Here is a 15,696-nt window from a genome sequence, read left to right on the forward strand (position 1 = left end):
GCCCGCAGACTGGGACGGGGAGGGGCTCCATGGCTGCGGTGAGCCTCCCTGACTGCGGGGCCGGGGCACAGATAGGGCAACACTCTGCGGTGGGGGCAGGGAGCTCTGCGTTCGGTCCCTGTCACTGTGCCCTGGACCCACATTGCCCTCAGGGTCCCATCTCCCAACCCCTGGAGTGAGCCCAGCCACAGCGAGGTTCCTTCTTGCCCAAACCTGTCCTGAGGTCCTGGCTGCAGCAAGGCTACCCCAGGCCACCCAGCTGGCTGGCTGTTTTCCCCCAGGGCAGGCAGGCGAAGATGGGGGGCCCTGCAGCAGGGCAAGGCAGGCCCGGATACATGGGCAGCCCCTCAGCAGGCCTGATGCCAGGCCGCGCCATCTGACCCGCTTGCCTCCTGAGGGCTCCCTGTGCCTGCTTCCCACCCAGTCCTGAGTCTGGTTTCCCGTCTGGCAGGGAGTTTCCCCACTGCCAGTGCCTCTTCCACTTATCCAGGGAGAGCATGTTTCTTGTCAAATGGCGGAAAGGCCGTGGGAAGTCCTCAGACCCCCACAGAGAGCCTCTCCTGGGGCCCTGGGGCTCATCCCAGAGACCCTTCCGTGGGCAGCTGGGCAGGTGGTGCTGGGGTGGGTGTCTCAGCCCCTAACCATCAGGCTCTCCTGCTTCATCTTTCTTGGCTCTGCAACCTTGGTGGGGGCTGGGCTGACGAGCCACGTCTTGCCCCCCAGAGACTTACTGGCCACAGGCTCCCAGGGGCTGAACCCCCACTGCCCCTCAAAGGGGCTTTGTGCCACCACAAAGAGGCTCTGTCCCTCAGAGAAGCTTGGGTGTTACCATGGTGACAGAGGGGGCCTGGGAAGAAGGGGTCCAGCATCTTGAGGGAGAAAGGGTGTTCCAGGCAGACGGCACTGGTGCACACAGGCCACCGGCCCTCAGCCTGACCGGACAGCTGCCCCACCTGTGCCTTTGGTGGGGGGGTGGTCCTCGGGGTCTCATGGACCCCTTGGCCCCTGGGTAGGAGCTGGGCTCCCAGGCCCCGGTGCCAGTTGGATCCGTCGGGTTTGGTCCCAGCCTGGCTGTGAGCCTCAGGCTCCGCCTCAGGAACGCCTTGGCTCCTGTGCCCACCCCAGAGCACGGTGGAGTGGGGCTCTGAGCCTGGGCCCTCAGAACTGCCCCCTCACTGCTCTGCTCTCCTTGAGATGGAATGGGGGGTTGGGGGAGCCACCTCCCAAAGGGACCCTAGGCAACAGGCCAGCCCACCCCACACAGTGGGGCACCTTGGGGTTCCCCAGCCTTATGCCCGGGCTCACCTATTGTGGCCAGGCTGGAGTGGGTAGGCTGCTGGTATAGGCAGAGGGACCACCAGCCCCAGCCCTCCCTGCCCTGCCCTTGGGGTGCCCCTGGCCTGGCTGCTGCTGTAGAGACTGTGGAGGAGGTGGGTCCTTGCTGCCCAGACCCCACACTTGGAGCCTGTCAGGCATTGCCCTCTGACTGCAGCTGCAGCTGGAATCTGGGTCAGGTGCAGGAGGGGCAGCCTAGGGCTGGGGGACTGCTGTCCATTGCCATCCCACAGGTCCACCCAGAGAGGCAGGGAACCCGGAGACTTGGAGCAAGTGTCTGTGACCTGCCGTGGCAGGAATCTCAGACTGAGACCCTTTGGGGGCCTCTGGTGGGGGCTCCCTGTGGCTCAACCCCCCACTGAGGAGGGGCAGCAGCTGGATGCTCACCTACACCTGGCCCACCCTCCTGCCAGGGCGAGGCCTCCTCTGCCATGTCCAGCCTGTAGTTACCTGGCCGTTTCCCAGCCCTGGCCCTGGGCCCGGCCCCAGGCCCTTAGCTCCCAAGACCTCGGGCTCCGTGGGCTCCCAGAAGTGTCCCTGCCTTGACCTGGCTCCGAGCCTCCTGCATCAGCCTCCCCATAGCCCCTGGTCCTCCTGAACCACCAGTCCAGCGGCTCCTGCCCTGGGGCTGACCAGTGCTGCCAGGGACCTGGCTCTCCCTTAGCCCAGGGCGCCCCATCAGTGCAGGGCAAGAGCCCCTTGGGAAGAACCGCCCAGACCGTTCCCCCTGCACAGAGTAGTTGTACTCTGTGTGGTCAGTGGGTGCTGCTGGGTGTCCACAGGGACGGTTTGGGGGCAGGAGGAGGTCACTGAGGGGCCATCTCCGTCCACCTCCCACCCCCATGGTGTCGGGTCCAGGTGGCGATAGGGTCACCTCCTCTGCTAGGGAAACCCAATTTCCAGGCTGAATTCTGTTACAGTTCTCCCAGCTCCCTGAAAACCTAGCTGCTTCCCTCAGGTGGCGGGCGGCAACGCCCAAGCCCCTGGGGAGAGTTCCCTGGCCTCGCGCTCACTTGCCTGGCCTGCTGGGGTGGGGGAGGGGCACCTGCTTTCCCATTTCTTACTTGCCTCTCTCGAAGGCAGTAGCTCTTAGAACATGGGTACGTGCAGAACTTCGGACCTGCTGCAACCTGTGGGCCAGGAGCCCTCCACCCAGAGCACCGCTGCAGCCGACACGCCCTCTTTCCAGTGCGTGTGTATATGTGTGTGTGTGCGCGCGCGACCATTTCCACACTCATCCTTCGCACCTTATCTCTGGGCCACATGCCTTGTTGATGACCTTTTCCCACCTCGAGTTGGGGTTTGGTTTTTCCTACTGACTTATATAGTCACCGTATAGATGAAGGATATCACTTTTCTACTGGATGTTGTGAAGACGATCCCAGTATGTTGACAGTATTTTCGTTTTCTTTGTCGTTTTCTTCTACTTCCCATATCATGGAAAATTGCATACACAACAGTGGAGAGTAGTGTGACGTGTCCCCACGTGCCCACGCATCTTCCGCAGCAGTGGAGCCGTGTCTACATGTACAGTCCCACTTGTTGTCTGTCTGAAACGCTCGCTACACTTGAAAAGCAAGCCACAACCACAGCACGTGGCACTCTTTCTGGATGTTTAGAAATGTTTCATTCTCACAAAGGCAAGCTGGTCCTTTTTCCTTGGCAGTTCCTTCCACTGCTTTAAGGTCAAGCGCGGACTCTTCCCATCCAAGCCCCCCCTCACCCTGCGACCCCCGCATTACACCAACTACGGGTGACCCTGTGGTCCTGGCCGTGGCACAGTGCCCGTCCTCGTGGGCTTGGCCAGAAGCTGTCCCCATGGCTGTGGGCACCATCCAACCACGGCAGGGGCGGTAGGGTAAAGATGGGCACTTGCAAGGCCTGAACAGTGCTGGCAGCATGGGGGGGACACCGTGCATTCCCAGGTGGGTGGCCTTCAGCACCCCTGCTGCCTACTTTCCTCCCCATCAAGTGGGTGGGGCCAGGGGTGTGAAAGGAGGCTCCACCCGTAGCCAGTCCCCTCCCTCCCCTTGTGAAGGTTGGGGCAGTGGGCAGTGTACCAACAAATGGCCGGCGAGGGGTCAGCACTGGAGCCCAGGCCTCCTGCCAGCCTGACCCGTAGGAAATTCCTCTAATTCCTCAACCCAGATTGGACTCTGTCCCCATAATTTCTGGAGCAGGGTTTGGCTGGACTCCTTCTGAGGAGGAGCGGCTGATTTAGCAGGAAGATGCTGAGTGTGGGCATGGTTTCGGGGGAGGGTGGGCATCTCCTCAGTTCCTCCGTGTGCCTGCACCCTCATGGGGGAGCGGGCGCTGGTCACAGTGGTGCCCCAGCGGGTTTGGGGGCCCCTTCCCAGGAGTGTTTCTCAGCCTCACCGTTGCTCACCCATTCATCCACCCAACTACCCGTCCACTCATTCCTCCTGCCCGCCTCCCATTCTCCCCCCACCCTGCTGCCTCCGTACCCACCCACCCTCCCATGCAGCCCCCTCCTGGCAGCCTCCATACGTCCCCTCACTGTTCATCTGTGTCCCTTTCCACCCGGTCTCCTGCCCTTCCATCCCTCCATCCACCCAACATCCACCCACCTGGGGCCACTCCTGGGGTACCTAGGCCTGGACATGTGCCCCAGGACAGGCTGCCTGTGTCTGCATGGCACATGTGTCCCTGTCCTCTTCCTAAATCCACCCCATGGGTGACGGGCAAGCGTGGTGAGGAGCGGCCTCCACCGAGGACTCAGGAAGCTGGTGGCTTGGTCTGGGCAGGGGCGGGAGGGGCCTGCCCAGCAGGCAGTGTGGGGCCCTCGCAGGGGAACAGAGGCTGGGAAGGCATTGGCCAGAGAGGAGAGAGAGGGTCATTGAGGTCCCGCACATGGCACTTACCTGGCGGCCCCCAGGCCTCCCGGGACAGCAGAGGAAGCAAGTCTGGAGCCGACCTCTACCCAGGATCAGCTGGGTAAAGCATCTTTGAAGTCTCATGGTCCATCTTAAAAATTCATGCATATTTTGCCTTCCATGTTATCACGTGGGTCTGCAGCCAGCCCACCACCCCCGTGCTGACCACCACCTCTCCCAGCAGGAATTCAGTTCGTTGCTGTTTCATTTATGTGACAGGTGCTGGGGAAGTGGAGCCCAGCCCTGGACCCACGCTTGTCTCTTCGATGGGCCTTGATTTCCCCAGCTGTTGCGGGTGCTGAGGGAGTCTCTGTGCTGTCCTTTCACCTTGAAGTGCACCCGCACCCCTGGCCCAGCTGGCACTGGTATGGCCAAGCCCAGCGCTGACCCTTCCTTTCCAGGGCTCTGTCCTTGCAGCCGGTTCCCCAGGGGCCCATGAGCAGCAGAGCTGACCCTTCAGGGGTACTGCCAGCCATGCCCAGGCCCCATGTTGGTATGGCCTTGGCGGGCTGGCCTGGGTCAGGCTTTGTGCTGCACATGGAGCCCCCGCGTGGCCTGCGCCCCACCCGCTGCTGTGCGCCTGGGTCTGAGCACACATACTTCTGCTGCTCTTTGCCCACAAAAAGCAAACATGCTGGTCAGCCAGGGAGCAACTGGTAAGGAAAAGCGCTGGCTCTGGCTCGTCTTTGCAGCTGCCAAGCTCCCACTGCCCCCACCCGCTCCCCGGGGGCCCACAGGGGCAGCGCTGGGCTGGGGCCCGGGCAGGCCTGACTCTCTCCAGACGCTGGGCCTCAGGCGCCCAGGCCCCTGCCCTCAGCCTCCTTCGGGGTCAGGCGTCAGGCACATGGGCCACTTCTGGACACGGAATCTCAGCCAGGCTGTATGCATGGGGTAGACACCGCCCTTGCTCCCAGCCAGCGTGGCTGGGAGTGGAGGTGGGACCACTGGTCTGCAGGCCCGCGTCATCCCCGCACCTGCCTAGGTGGCCAGGCACCCAGCGGCTGCGGAGCAACTTCTCACTCCCTGCCAACTAGTGTGCCAGCTCTGCCGTGCGAGCTGTGTGGCTACAGACAGGTCCCCCACCCTCTCTGGGACCCAGCGCCCACCTCAGTGAGATGGGCCTGTGCTGGTGCCCTGAGGGTGGGGTGAACTGGCATGTGCTTTGGACAGCAGAGGGCCTGGGAGGTCTGAGAGCTGGTCACACCAGCTCTTTCTTTCCTTCCCTTCCCTCCCCTTCCCTTCCCTCCCCAGCAGGCTCTGGGACACCCATGGTCCGAGGTTCTGCTGGGCCTGGCAGGAAGCAGGGAGCCCGGGTCAGAGCCCCACACACCACAGGGAGGGAGCTGGCTGCTTCCGGCCAGCCTTGGATTAATGGCTTTTAATTTAGAATTTAATCAATGTGGCTTCTCTCCAGAGAGCTGGATGATGTGGTCTGGGAGTGAGTCATGTGATCTGTGAGTGGGGTGGGCAGGGGGCCCACGACGGCCTCTCCAGTCCCCCGCCCTGGCCCCACCCTGACTTGCTCTGCTTTGCCTGCAGTCAGCCAGCATCCTGGTCATGGAGGACTGCAACGTGCACTCGGCTGCCAGCATCCTGGCCTCAGTGAAGGAGCAGGAGGCCCGCTTCGAGCGGCTGACACGGGCATTGGAGCAGGAACGGCGCCATGTTGCCCTGCAGCTGGAGCGTGCCCAGCAGCCTGGCATGGGCAGCAGTGGCGTGGGCAGTGGGCAGCCCTTGTCGATGGCCTGGCAACAGCTTGTCCTGCAGGTAACAGCCCAGGGACTCAGGAAGGGTGAAAATGGCCAAGTGGGGAAAAAATCAAGGGGCCTAGGTGGACCACAAGCCAGCATGCAGTGGCTCATTGCACGACCTGGGGCCTCTGGGGAGGGAAAGAAAGTGGGATTCCAACCCCCTTGGGTATGCAGGGCATCATGTGACAAATGGGCAGGACACAGCCCAACCCTCAGAACAGCACTTTCCACTTGTGTGAGCCCTCAGGGCCCAGACAGCTGGGCGGGGTCTGTTCTGGGCGGCTCAGCAGTCAGCCTGGTGACACTGAGGGTTTTGCTTCCACGGAGTCTCTCTGCCTTCGTTGCCGGCATCAGTCAGTGGGTCAGCCCCGGGGGAGGCTTGAGCAGGGCTGAGGCTCTGCCTGCAGCCCAGCAGGTGACTGGCCATTGCCCCTGCTCAGCCCCAGGAGGTGTAGAGCCCAGTCTGCTCTTGGCCAGGCCCTGAGAACTCTGAAGTTGGGATGTACAGTGAGGTCAGGAGGCCTCGTGGGGTCCTCCCGACACGAGCTGTGCCCCAGTACCGAACCTTCAGATGGGGCAATAGCGCCTGGCTCCTGGGGTGCTGGTGGGGGAGGAGGGAGTTTGCTGTGATTGTTGCAGTTCCTGTGATTGACTGAGATGCAGGGCAGGGCATGGGCAGAGCTCCAGGGAGCCAGACGGGCTGCTGGCTGTGGGGGCCCGGCACATATGTGCTGGCGGCTTGGGGCGGCCTGGACCTCTGTGGCTGGAGAGAAAAGGAGGGGGTTACGGGTCTTGGTGGAGACTGGCCCAGTGCGCTAGCTTCATCTAGCCTGGGCATTTGGGGCTCAGAAGCAGTGGTCTGTGTCAGGCTGGGGGACCTGGCCAGTAACTGCCCCCAAGCCTTGATGTCCTCATCTACCAGTGGGTGATCCATACGCACGGCCCAGCATGGTCCACAGTCAGAGCTGAAGGCGCATCTTCAGTGGGCCCATACACACTGGGTAGCTGTCTTTCCAAGCCAGCTGGTGCTGACGTGGCCGCACAGCCAGTTCATGGGAGGCTGGAACTGAGGCCAGGTGGGTCTACGTGTGAGGGCCACCCCTGTGGCCCCCTGGACCCCAGGCACTCCAAAGGGTGAGGCCTGCACCCCCAAATTTGGGGAGCAGAACAGCCCGCTGGGCCACACAGGGACAGTGGCAGCCCATGACCCCAAGGCCACTCTTTAGGCTCCAGGCCCTCTTTCCAGCCCTCCCAGGCCAGAAAGGGCCTCCTTTCTGGCCTCCAGCCCAGAGGGTGCTGCTGAAGGTCAACGCCCCTGTGGGAAGACATTCCCATAGCCTGGAGCTGCCCTGGCCTCCTGAGGGCTGCAGCCTGAAGATCAGGCCACCACCCTCCCCGCCCACTACCCCTCCCCACCCAAGGCCCTCCAAGACCTGCCCTTGGTTTTCTCTCTTGGGAGGAGATGGTTTCTCAGGCTGAGATCAGAGAGAGTGTGTTCCCAGGGCTGTGGCTGGACTAGCAGGGCTGATGTGGAGGCAGCCACATCCAGCGGGCCAGGCCTGGCAGCCTCCATGCCAAACCTGCTTCCCAGACCCATCTCAGCAGGAGGTGCCTAGTGACCCACCTGTGAGCCACGGCTGCCTGGACCTGGTCCTCAGTGTTAGAGCCCGGATCTGTGCAGCTTGGAGGCTGGTGGCAAGGCAGGTAGCTGGGGCTGGGGAGTCGAGAGTCTCGGGGTGCTGCTCCACAGTGCTGGCTGCCTGCCCTTCATCCTCTAGCAGAAAGGGTCACCTCCTCCAGACACCTGGAGCAGGCTGGCTGGAGCAGGACTGACCCTCAAGCAATGTGTGTGTGTGTGGAGGCGGGGGACACCTTTAGGGACCTGGCCAACTTTGGGCTGGGCCAAGAGGGGGATGAGGCTAGGGCAGTAACAGATGGTGAAATTTGGGAGAAGACAGAAATGACTCACATGTAAGCATTCAGGCCAAGTTCTCTCAGGGCAGTGGTACAGTCTTCTGCTCCTGCCCCAGGTAGCTCCACGGATGGAAGTTACAGGGGTCCAGTGGTAAGGACAACTCAAGGGAAACTGAGACTCAGAGGAACATGCAGTGGACACCCAGAGTGCTTGAGCATGCTGGTTGCATGGCCTATGTGCATGGAGTGTCCTAGAAGAGGAGTGGGGTCTGGGGAGAAGCAGGTGGGAAGCAGAAAGCCAAGGCTAAGGCCCCCTCTCTTGCCCAGCCTGCTGAACCTTTGTGGGCCGGCCCAGCTCTGTTCAACCCAGAGCATAAGCCTCTCGTTCTTGGTGTGAGAGCCGTTGGCTTGCGTTTGCGGGGTATGACCCGAGAGGGTCCCAGCCCAGACCCTTCCCTGTGTGTACGCTTCCCTTTGGCCAAGCCAGACCCCCAGGGTGGCTGCACCTCCAAGCCAGGCTGCTGGGGGTGGGGAGTGCACCATAGTAGGAGAAGCCCTGATTAACCGTCCCCTCTAGCTCCCACTTCCCAATAGGTCAAAGACATGGAAGGGAGAGGATCTGAGGCCAGCTGGGCCCCACAAGCTTTCGTCCAGGGTCACCCAAGAGTTGTGCTCCCTCCCCTCCCTTTGATCTGCTCTGACACCTCTCAGAGGATGGGGGACCCCTGGACCTCTGTGACTTGATGGGGAGAACGCAAGAGAAAGTGGGTCAGTGCAGGCCCGGGTTGAGCTCTGTGGGGACGCTTACTGGGGAGGTGTTGGAGGGTTGGCAAGAGCCTGGAGCCAGATCTAGGAAACCTGAGCGACATCGCCGTCAATACTCTTATAGGCCACCATTTCACAGCTAGGGGAAACTGAGTCGCAGCCGGGATGGGCAGCTTGTGCCAGGAGGGTGGTCTTGCAGGATGCCTTAGCCACACTGGCCCCTGCATTGCCAGAACTGTTTCCTCAACTGCAGGGGTAGGGCTGTGGGCTCTTTTACTGGGGGTAAACCGAGGCCTGGGAAGGAGGACTCGGCGGGAAAATGCTACCTCCGCGGTACGGGGGTGGGGAAGCCCTGACTGACCTGACCGCAGGGGCAGAGGGCGACCCTGGCCCAAGGCTGCAGGCAAGACCCGCTCCGCGCCGGTCGGGGCGGGGCTTCGCCCCGCCCAATTGGCCGCCCGCCGCCCCGCCCCTCCCGGGTGAGACCCCAGCCGATTGGCTGCTATCCACCCCGCCCCAGCTTGGCCCCTCCCGATTGGCTGCTCGCCTCACCGTCCCGCCCCTCCCGATTGGCCGCTGGTCGCGCCTAGCCAGGTCGGCCCCGCTGGGAGCGAGTCCGCCTACCCCGAGCTGAGCGGCCGAGGCACCGCAGCTGAACCCAGTCCAGCCGCCGCCACCGCCGGCTCGCGTCCCCCGCGCCCGGCCCGATGCCGGCCGAACTCAGACAGGTTGGAGGGAACTTGGTCCCGGGAGGGGGCACTGTCCCGGGGCCGGTGGCGGAGGGCGGGGCGCCGGCCCTCCGGGAGGACCCGCTTTTGTTCGTGGAGCCGCCGGCCGGAGGTGGCTATTGTCTGCGCCCCCGGGCCGGGGCCGGGCGGGGCGGCGAAGTGAGCGCGCCACCGGGGGTGCGGGGAGCGGGTGGAGGGGTGGGAGCGGGCGCACCCGGGCCAGCGCCCGGGACAGGTGCCTGGGACGGGGTGGTGGGCAGGGCCTTCCCGAGCAGACCCTCTGCGCAGGTGGGAGGCCGAATCTGGAGAGGGTGGTGCGACTAGGCCTACCCCAAATTCACAGGGCCCCGGCTCTGGGGGCCGCGCAGGAGCTTCGGAGCTTTAATGCAAGCCGGGTCTGCCGCGGCAGCGCACGTGGGGAGAGGGCTGGGGGACTGCCCTGCTCACGTGCGGAGGCGGAGGGGGGCTTCCTCCCAGCACCAGCATGGGGGAAGGCTCGCGGGCAGCCTGCACTCTTGCTCAGAGGGGCGGGGTCCCCTAACAGGCGGGGAAACTGAGGCAGAGTGGAGGAGCAAGAGGTAGGTCTCCTACACACCTGCTCACCTGGACAGCTAGGTGCCTGCCTGCCCCAGAGATGGAGAGGCCAGTTCAGGGGAGCTGGGGGAATGTGGGGCCACTGTGTGCCTGATGGGTGTGGGCTGGGCTTGGGAAAGCTAGGGTGGGTGATGGCCCACCTTGCCGTCGCCCACAAGCTTGCTCCCCCAGTCTGCTGGGCACCTACTGCCCCTTGGCCTCTTGGCCATTCATCCTGGGCCTGCGCCCTTGCAGGTGGACTGCTGCTGTGGAGCGGGGAGCTCCCGGTCAGCCAGGGCTGGGTTCGCCACTGTGGGCACCAAGGGAGAGGACGTCTGTAATGGCCAAGGACTTGCTCCCTGGTGGGAGATGCTTGCCTGGCTTGGCCTGGACTTCATCCAGGATGGCCGCTCTGGATGGGGGGCTGGTATTCCTCCACCCCTCGGCTCATTCATCCAGCAGCAGCCGTCTCGTGCTCTCTGAGAGCCTCGACAGGGGGTTGTGGGAGCCAGGGGTGGGATCCCACCTTAATCTATCCCTTGCGTGTGCTGGTGGGGCTGTGGACAGGGTGGGACAACCACCCCACATCTTGTTCTTCGTGATCCAGACCATGGGTGCTCATCTCTCAAGGGCAGACATTGCAGGTGGATCTGTGCCTCTGGGACCCCAGTCCAGCTCCCCACCAGTGGTGACTTGGCTTGTTTCCTCTGTCCCCTCCTTCCGCCATTCCCACATGCGCCCCCAGAGGCTGCTGTGGGCTTTTGCCCAGGGGTGGCCCCTCTGTGTCTTGTCCCATGTCTCAGTTTTCTGAGCCTCACACACCTTAGATCTGGTCACAAAGTCAGGACTGGCACTATCCCACCTGTCCTGTGGCCTGGACACCCCGGGTCCTTCTTGTCTTCATACAAGAAAGCTGAGCCCAGGTGTGTGACAGGGCCAGAGCCCTCCAGCTCTGGGCCTCTGGAGACCCTCTTGAGAGCAGTGGTTGGGTCCACCTTTCTGGGATACTGGTCACTCCCGCCCCTGCTTGGAGTCCTGGGCTCGGCCCCTCCCACAAGTTCACAGGAGCTCATGGGAAACTCCAGAAGTGTACAGCAGCCCCTTGCTGGTCCAGACCCAGGGCCCCTGGACCAAGTGGACCATGGATGGGAGGACCATGGGACAGATTTGGGCCCTGGGGAGAGCTGATGGGAGGCTGGACAGTCATCCCAGCGGGAGAGGCAAGGATGGTGCCAGGGCAGAGGGAGGGTAAGGCAGTTGACAGGACTTGGCGGAATTTGGGGTGTGGGGGAGGCTGCAGGTGTTGTTCATGTCTAGGGTATGAGGGTAATCTGGGACTGCAGGGCTGGGGGTTCCTGAGGTGGGCCAGCCTGGGTAGGTGGCCATGGGACATGGGGCCCTAGAGCAGGGCCTTGAGGCCAGACGAGGATCCAGGCAGCCTGGTCAGCAGCCTCTGTTGAGAGCTGACTGTGTCCTGGTCAGTCAGTCTGTGACCCCATGTTCTCACCCCAAAGACATTTCAGAGGCCCAAGGCAGGGGTCGACCTTGGGCTCCTTCTACCCTAGGCCTTGGGTCCCCCACCTGCCGGCTCTGAGACTCGCATGGTAGATGCTGCATAGGTGGTTGAGGAAGTCTGGACACGCAGGTAGAAGGCAGGAGGGGATGTCGGTGCTGGGTGCTGTCGGGAGAGCCTGTGAACTGACGTGCCTGGGCCGGGGAGCTGGGATGGGTGTTCGTGCACATGTGTGTCCAGGTCCCTTTCTGCATGTGTGTGCCCAGGCGTGTGTAACGGGGGCCGGGCCTCCCTGTGATCGCCGGCTGACTCACGCTCCCGCCTCCCTGCCCACCGGGGTGAAGTCATCACCATTTTTAGCTCCCTGAGGTCATTTGCCAGTCAGGGCTCTTGGGGCCTTGGGATCCCGCTGCCGGGCTGCCCGGGCTGGGTGTTGGTGGCTGATGCTGCAGGGTTGCCAGGCCTTGTTGGGCCACTGGCTCTCCTGGACCCCCATCCCCTCTTCCCCCCAGTTCTGCATTGTGTCTGCAGGCTGGAGTGAGAAGCAGCAGCCAGGCCCCCCTGGCACTGAGGTCCAAGATGTACACCCCCTGTGCCACCCTCTAGCAGCCCAAGCCTGGCCAGGGGGTAGTGGCTCTTCTCGGAGACGGTTAAATGTATGCAAATGTATGCATACCTACTAAGGGGTTCATACTCTTGGCAGTGTCCTGGACAACCTGGTCTCCTCCTGTCAGTCCTGCTCCCTGCACTCCCTGTTCCCTGTGCTTTGCAGCCATGGGGCCTTGCTTCTCCCCCGCTTCCCCGGCTGAGCAGAGAGCTCACTGCCAGCCACACTTTTGCTCCCACAGTTGCCAAGTGCAGATGGGGCGGCCGAGGCCCCAGCAGGGGCATGCTGTCCCTGAACCTATGCTCCAGAACCGCCCCAGCTCCCCAGTGCCCTCAGAGAAGAGCCAGGCCACCCTGCCCAGCCGCATACCAGCGTGTCCCCACCCCAGGCCTCAGTTTACTTCTCTTTCCCAAGGAACAGCATCCTTCCTTCCTGGCCAGGTCCCCGACAGGCATACTACTTGCATTCTAGGACTGAGAAGGCGGCAGCCAAGGCTGTCGCCCCAGAGGGGTGACATGTGACTGAAAGCCCTTCCCTGTGGATGCCTGAAATCCCCCGTTAGCAGTTTGTGCAGTTCTGGGTAGTCCTTTCTCCTCTGTCAGGCCTCAGTTTCTCTTTTTCATAAAATCACATATTGTCCTCCGAAGCCCTGCTTCTGGGGGAGGGGGCACATTCTGTGACCTCTTCCTCTGTCACCAGAGCCTGAGGGATGCTCCCAGCAGGTTGGTGCAGGCTTCTGGGACCCCTGAAGAGGCTGCAGGGGCCCAGAACCTTAGCACTGTGTATATTTGGGGGGACATGCATTCCTTTAGGACAGGACCCCAACCTGGGGAGACTTCACACCCGAGGCCCTCGGGAGGTAGGCCCCGAGGGCAGCCCTGGGCACCTTGCCTTGCATGCTCCTGGGCCCGGGGACGGGAGCAGAGCAGGGCTCTGGTGCCAGGCAGATGCAGGTTGAGCTGCTGGCCTTTCCTGGGCCTCAGCTCCCTGTCTGTGCAGGCTTCAGGGGCCTGGGGCCCAGGCGGGGACCCATCCCACAAGGCACGGGCCTGGGCCCTGGAGCAGGACCTGTCCTCCTGCTGACCCGGCCCTGGCTGCCCGGGAATGTGCTCCCCCGCGCCCGCCCACTGCAGCTTGGGTTTCAGCTCCTACCCGTCCTGGCCAGACGCTGATCCTGGGATGTTGGCATGGTCGGGGGGGCGCCCAGGTGGTCAGAGGCCTGGGGTCCCCATGCCACTCAGCATAGCAGGGGTCCAGCCCAGCTGTGCTGTGGGCTGGCCTGGCCTCTCTGAGCCTCAGTTTCCCCACTGGTGAATCTGGCCAGTAGGCCTGTGGGCTTTAGAAGAGCCTCTCTCCAGCACCATCTTGCCTGTGGGGATGTTGGCAAGGGGGGCTGAGAGCTGAGGGCCAAGGCTGGGGAGACCCGGGGGTGTGTGGGGGAGGGGACACCAGGGTTCCCATCAAGGATCAGCTGGGCCCACATTGGCCTGAATCCACCCTCTCTGGGCTCTCTGATATGACACCCAGGGCCTCAGTGAGGGGTACCAGCCACTGGCCCGAGTGAGGTAGGGCCAGGCCCTGCCCACTCAGCACCCCAAGAGTATCTGGGCCGGAAGGGGCAAGGGTATTTTGGTGTTCTGAGTGCGCAGGGCATTCTGGGAGTTGGGTATTTCTGTCCTGCGAGGGTGTCTAGCTGGCCTTGGGGATGGTGGGAGCCTCGGTGTGGCCACAGGGAGTCGGTGAACAATGCTGAAATTGCCACCCCCTGCACCCAAGGTTTCTGGGGTGGGCAGGGAGGAGGCACAGGAAAGAGCCATCCTTTAGGGAGGGCACAGGCAGGGGTGATGAGTGACGTCAGGAGAGCGTCCTGTGGGTGTTTGGGCCTCCAGGAGCTGTGGCAACTGGGCTTGCAGCTCAGACAGGGCTGCCCAAGACTGTGCCGCTGGGCCCAGGGCCTTATCCACTAGATCAGCCCGAGGAGGACCTGGGGTGGGGACCAGCCCCTCGGCTTTCAGAGGCAAGAATGTGCTGCTGTCCTCACCAGCCGGGGCTGAGACAGGCCCTGGGGCAGGGGAAGAAGGCCCTCCTGGCGTCCAGGCCAGCACGAGCTTCCTTGCCCCAGGGCTGCTGAGCACGGGGTCCTCCCACCAACACCTGCCCCCTTGCCCAGGAGCAGAGCCCGGGCAGCCAGGCCTCTTTGGCCATGATGCCGGAGGCGCCTGAGGTGCTGGAGGAGACAGTGACGGTGGAGGAGGACCCTGGCACCCCCACCTCCCATGTGTCCATCGTCACATCGGAAGATGGCACCACTCGTCGCACTGAGACCAAGGTACACCTCGCCCTGGCCTCCTGCAGGCCACCCATTATTCAGGTGGAGGGCTGAGGCCACCCTGGCCTTTCAGGCTGCCAGCCCACAGGCTGCCCCCTCACCCACCAGGTCACCAAGACAGTCAAGACGGTGACCACTCGAACAGTGCGCCAGGTGCCCGTGGGCCCTGATGGCCTCCCCCTGCTGGACGGTGGCCACCCACTGGGCCCCTTCACTGATGGCCCCCTGGACCGACACTTCCTGCTGCGCGGGGGTGGCCCGGCAGCCACTCTCTCCCGCACCTGCCTTGGCAGCGGAGGCGGCTTTCCTGACGAGCCCCGCGACGTCCCCAGCTATGGCAGCCTGTCCCGCGGGCTGGGTGTGCGGCCTCCGCGCGGAGGCCCCCTGGGCCCAGGCCCTGGTGATGGCTGCTTCACGCTGCCCAGCCGCCGGGAGGCCTTCCCCGCGGGCCCTGAGCCTGGGCCACCAGCCGGCCGCTCCCAGCCCGAGCGGTTCCAGGCAGAGCCGTATGGCTTGGAGGACGACACTCGCAGCCTGGCTGCTGAGGACGAGGGGGGCCCGGAGCTGGAGGCTGACTGTGGCACAGCCGCACGGAGGAGGCCAGACTGTGGGCGGGGCCTGCGCACCAGGTGAGCCCCCATGCGCTGTCACTGCCTCCGGGAAGCCTGCCTTCCACTCCTTGCAGAGTACCACACGGGTAGTCTCGCTGCGGTGCTGTGTTAATAACGCACACGTTAGTTTGAATTGGCCTTGGCTCTTCTCAGGGACAGCGGCAAGGGCGGGCTCTGGGCTGTGGGATTGCACTGGGCACCCTCCCTGTGGGTCTGGAGCAAGAGAATCTGGTGACGCGCCCATGCCTGCTGCCCCTGCTCCAGCCAGATGGCCCGGAAGACACAAGCCCAAGGGACCCAGGGCATTTTTCTGAGCTTGGGCCCCAGCCCCTTCCCCATCACAGGAGCACCCAGAACCCAGGCCCTCGGTCCTTCCCTTCCCTCTGCAGCCTTTGGTTCTGTCTCCCCTGCCCTCAGCTTCTCTGTCTGTCAGGTGGGAACATGACCACTGCCTGGGTCTGGATTATGCTTTGTGGCCACAGGCGAGACACTCGCCCACCCCCAGCCCCAATCCCTCACCTAGGAAGTGGGTTTGACATCTTGTGCCCTGGAGAACTGGTGGCCTGAGGCCCCTCAGATGGTCCTACCAGGCTGGCTATGTGCAAGGGGTGCACTAGCCAGACATGGCCTCATGGGGAGGTGGGACCCCAGTCACAGACAGATGTTTCGTAGACAC

General features: G+C 63.3%; 1 protein-coding gene and 1 long non-coding RNA gene across 9 annotated transcripts in view; one reads left to right on the forward strand and one right to left on the reverse strand.

Annotated features, from left to right (window-relative positions):
• ARVCF (ARVCF delta catenin family member) overlaps positions 1–15,696 on the forward strand; it is a 36,031-nt gene that overhangs the window by 11,055 nt on the left and 9,280 nt on the right. For 4 of the 8 annotated variants that reach the window (XM_060120758.1, XM_060120759.1, XM_060120756.1 and 1 more), the window contains exons 2-4: positions 5,769–5,996; positions 14,251–14,409; positions 14,518–15,038. In XM_060120758.1, the coding sequence (XP_059976741.1) occupies positions 5,787–5,996; positions 14,251–14,409; positions 14,518–15,038 (890 nt within the window). In that variant the 5' untranslated portion in view covers positions 5,769–5,786. Of the gene's footprint in view, positions 1–5,768; positions 5,997–9,244; positions 9,388–14,250; positions 14,410–14,517; positions 15,039–15,696 lie in introns of those variants that run through there. The other 4 variants (XM_060120760.1, XM_060120761.1, XM_060120763.1 and 1 more) reach the window with 2 other exon arrangements.
• Positions 5,600–8,989, reverse strand: LOC132503896 (uncharacterized). The gene is made up of 3 exons (XR_009534661.1): positions 7,950–8,989; positions 7,605–7,784; positions 5,600–6,743 (listed from the first exon to the last, which is right to left on the reverse strand). It is a non-coding gene; the product is annotated as an uncharacterized LOC132503896 (long non-coding RNA).

This window comes from Lagenorhynchus albirostris, chromosome 14 (genome assembly GCF_949774975.1).
Source record: "Lagenorhynchus albirostris chromosome 14, mLagAlb1.1, whole genome shotgun sequence".
Lineage (NCBI taxonomy): Eukaryota > Metazoa > Chordata > Mammalia > Artiodactyla > Delphinidae > Lagenorhynchus > Lagenorhynchus albirostris.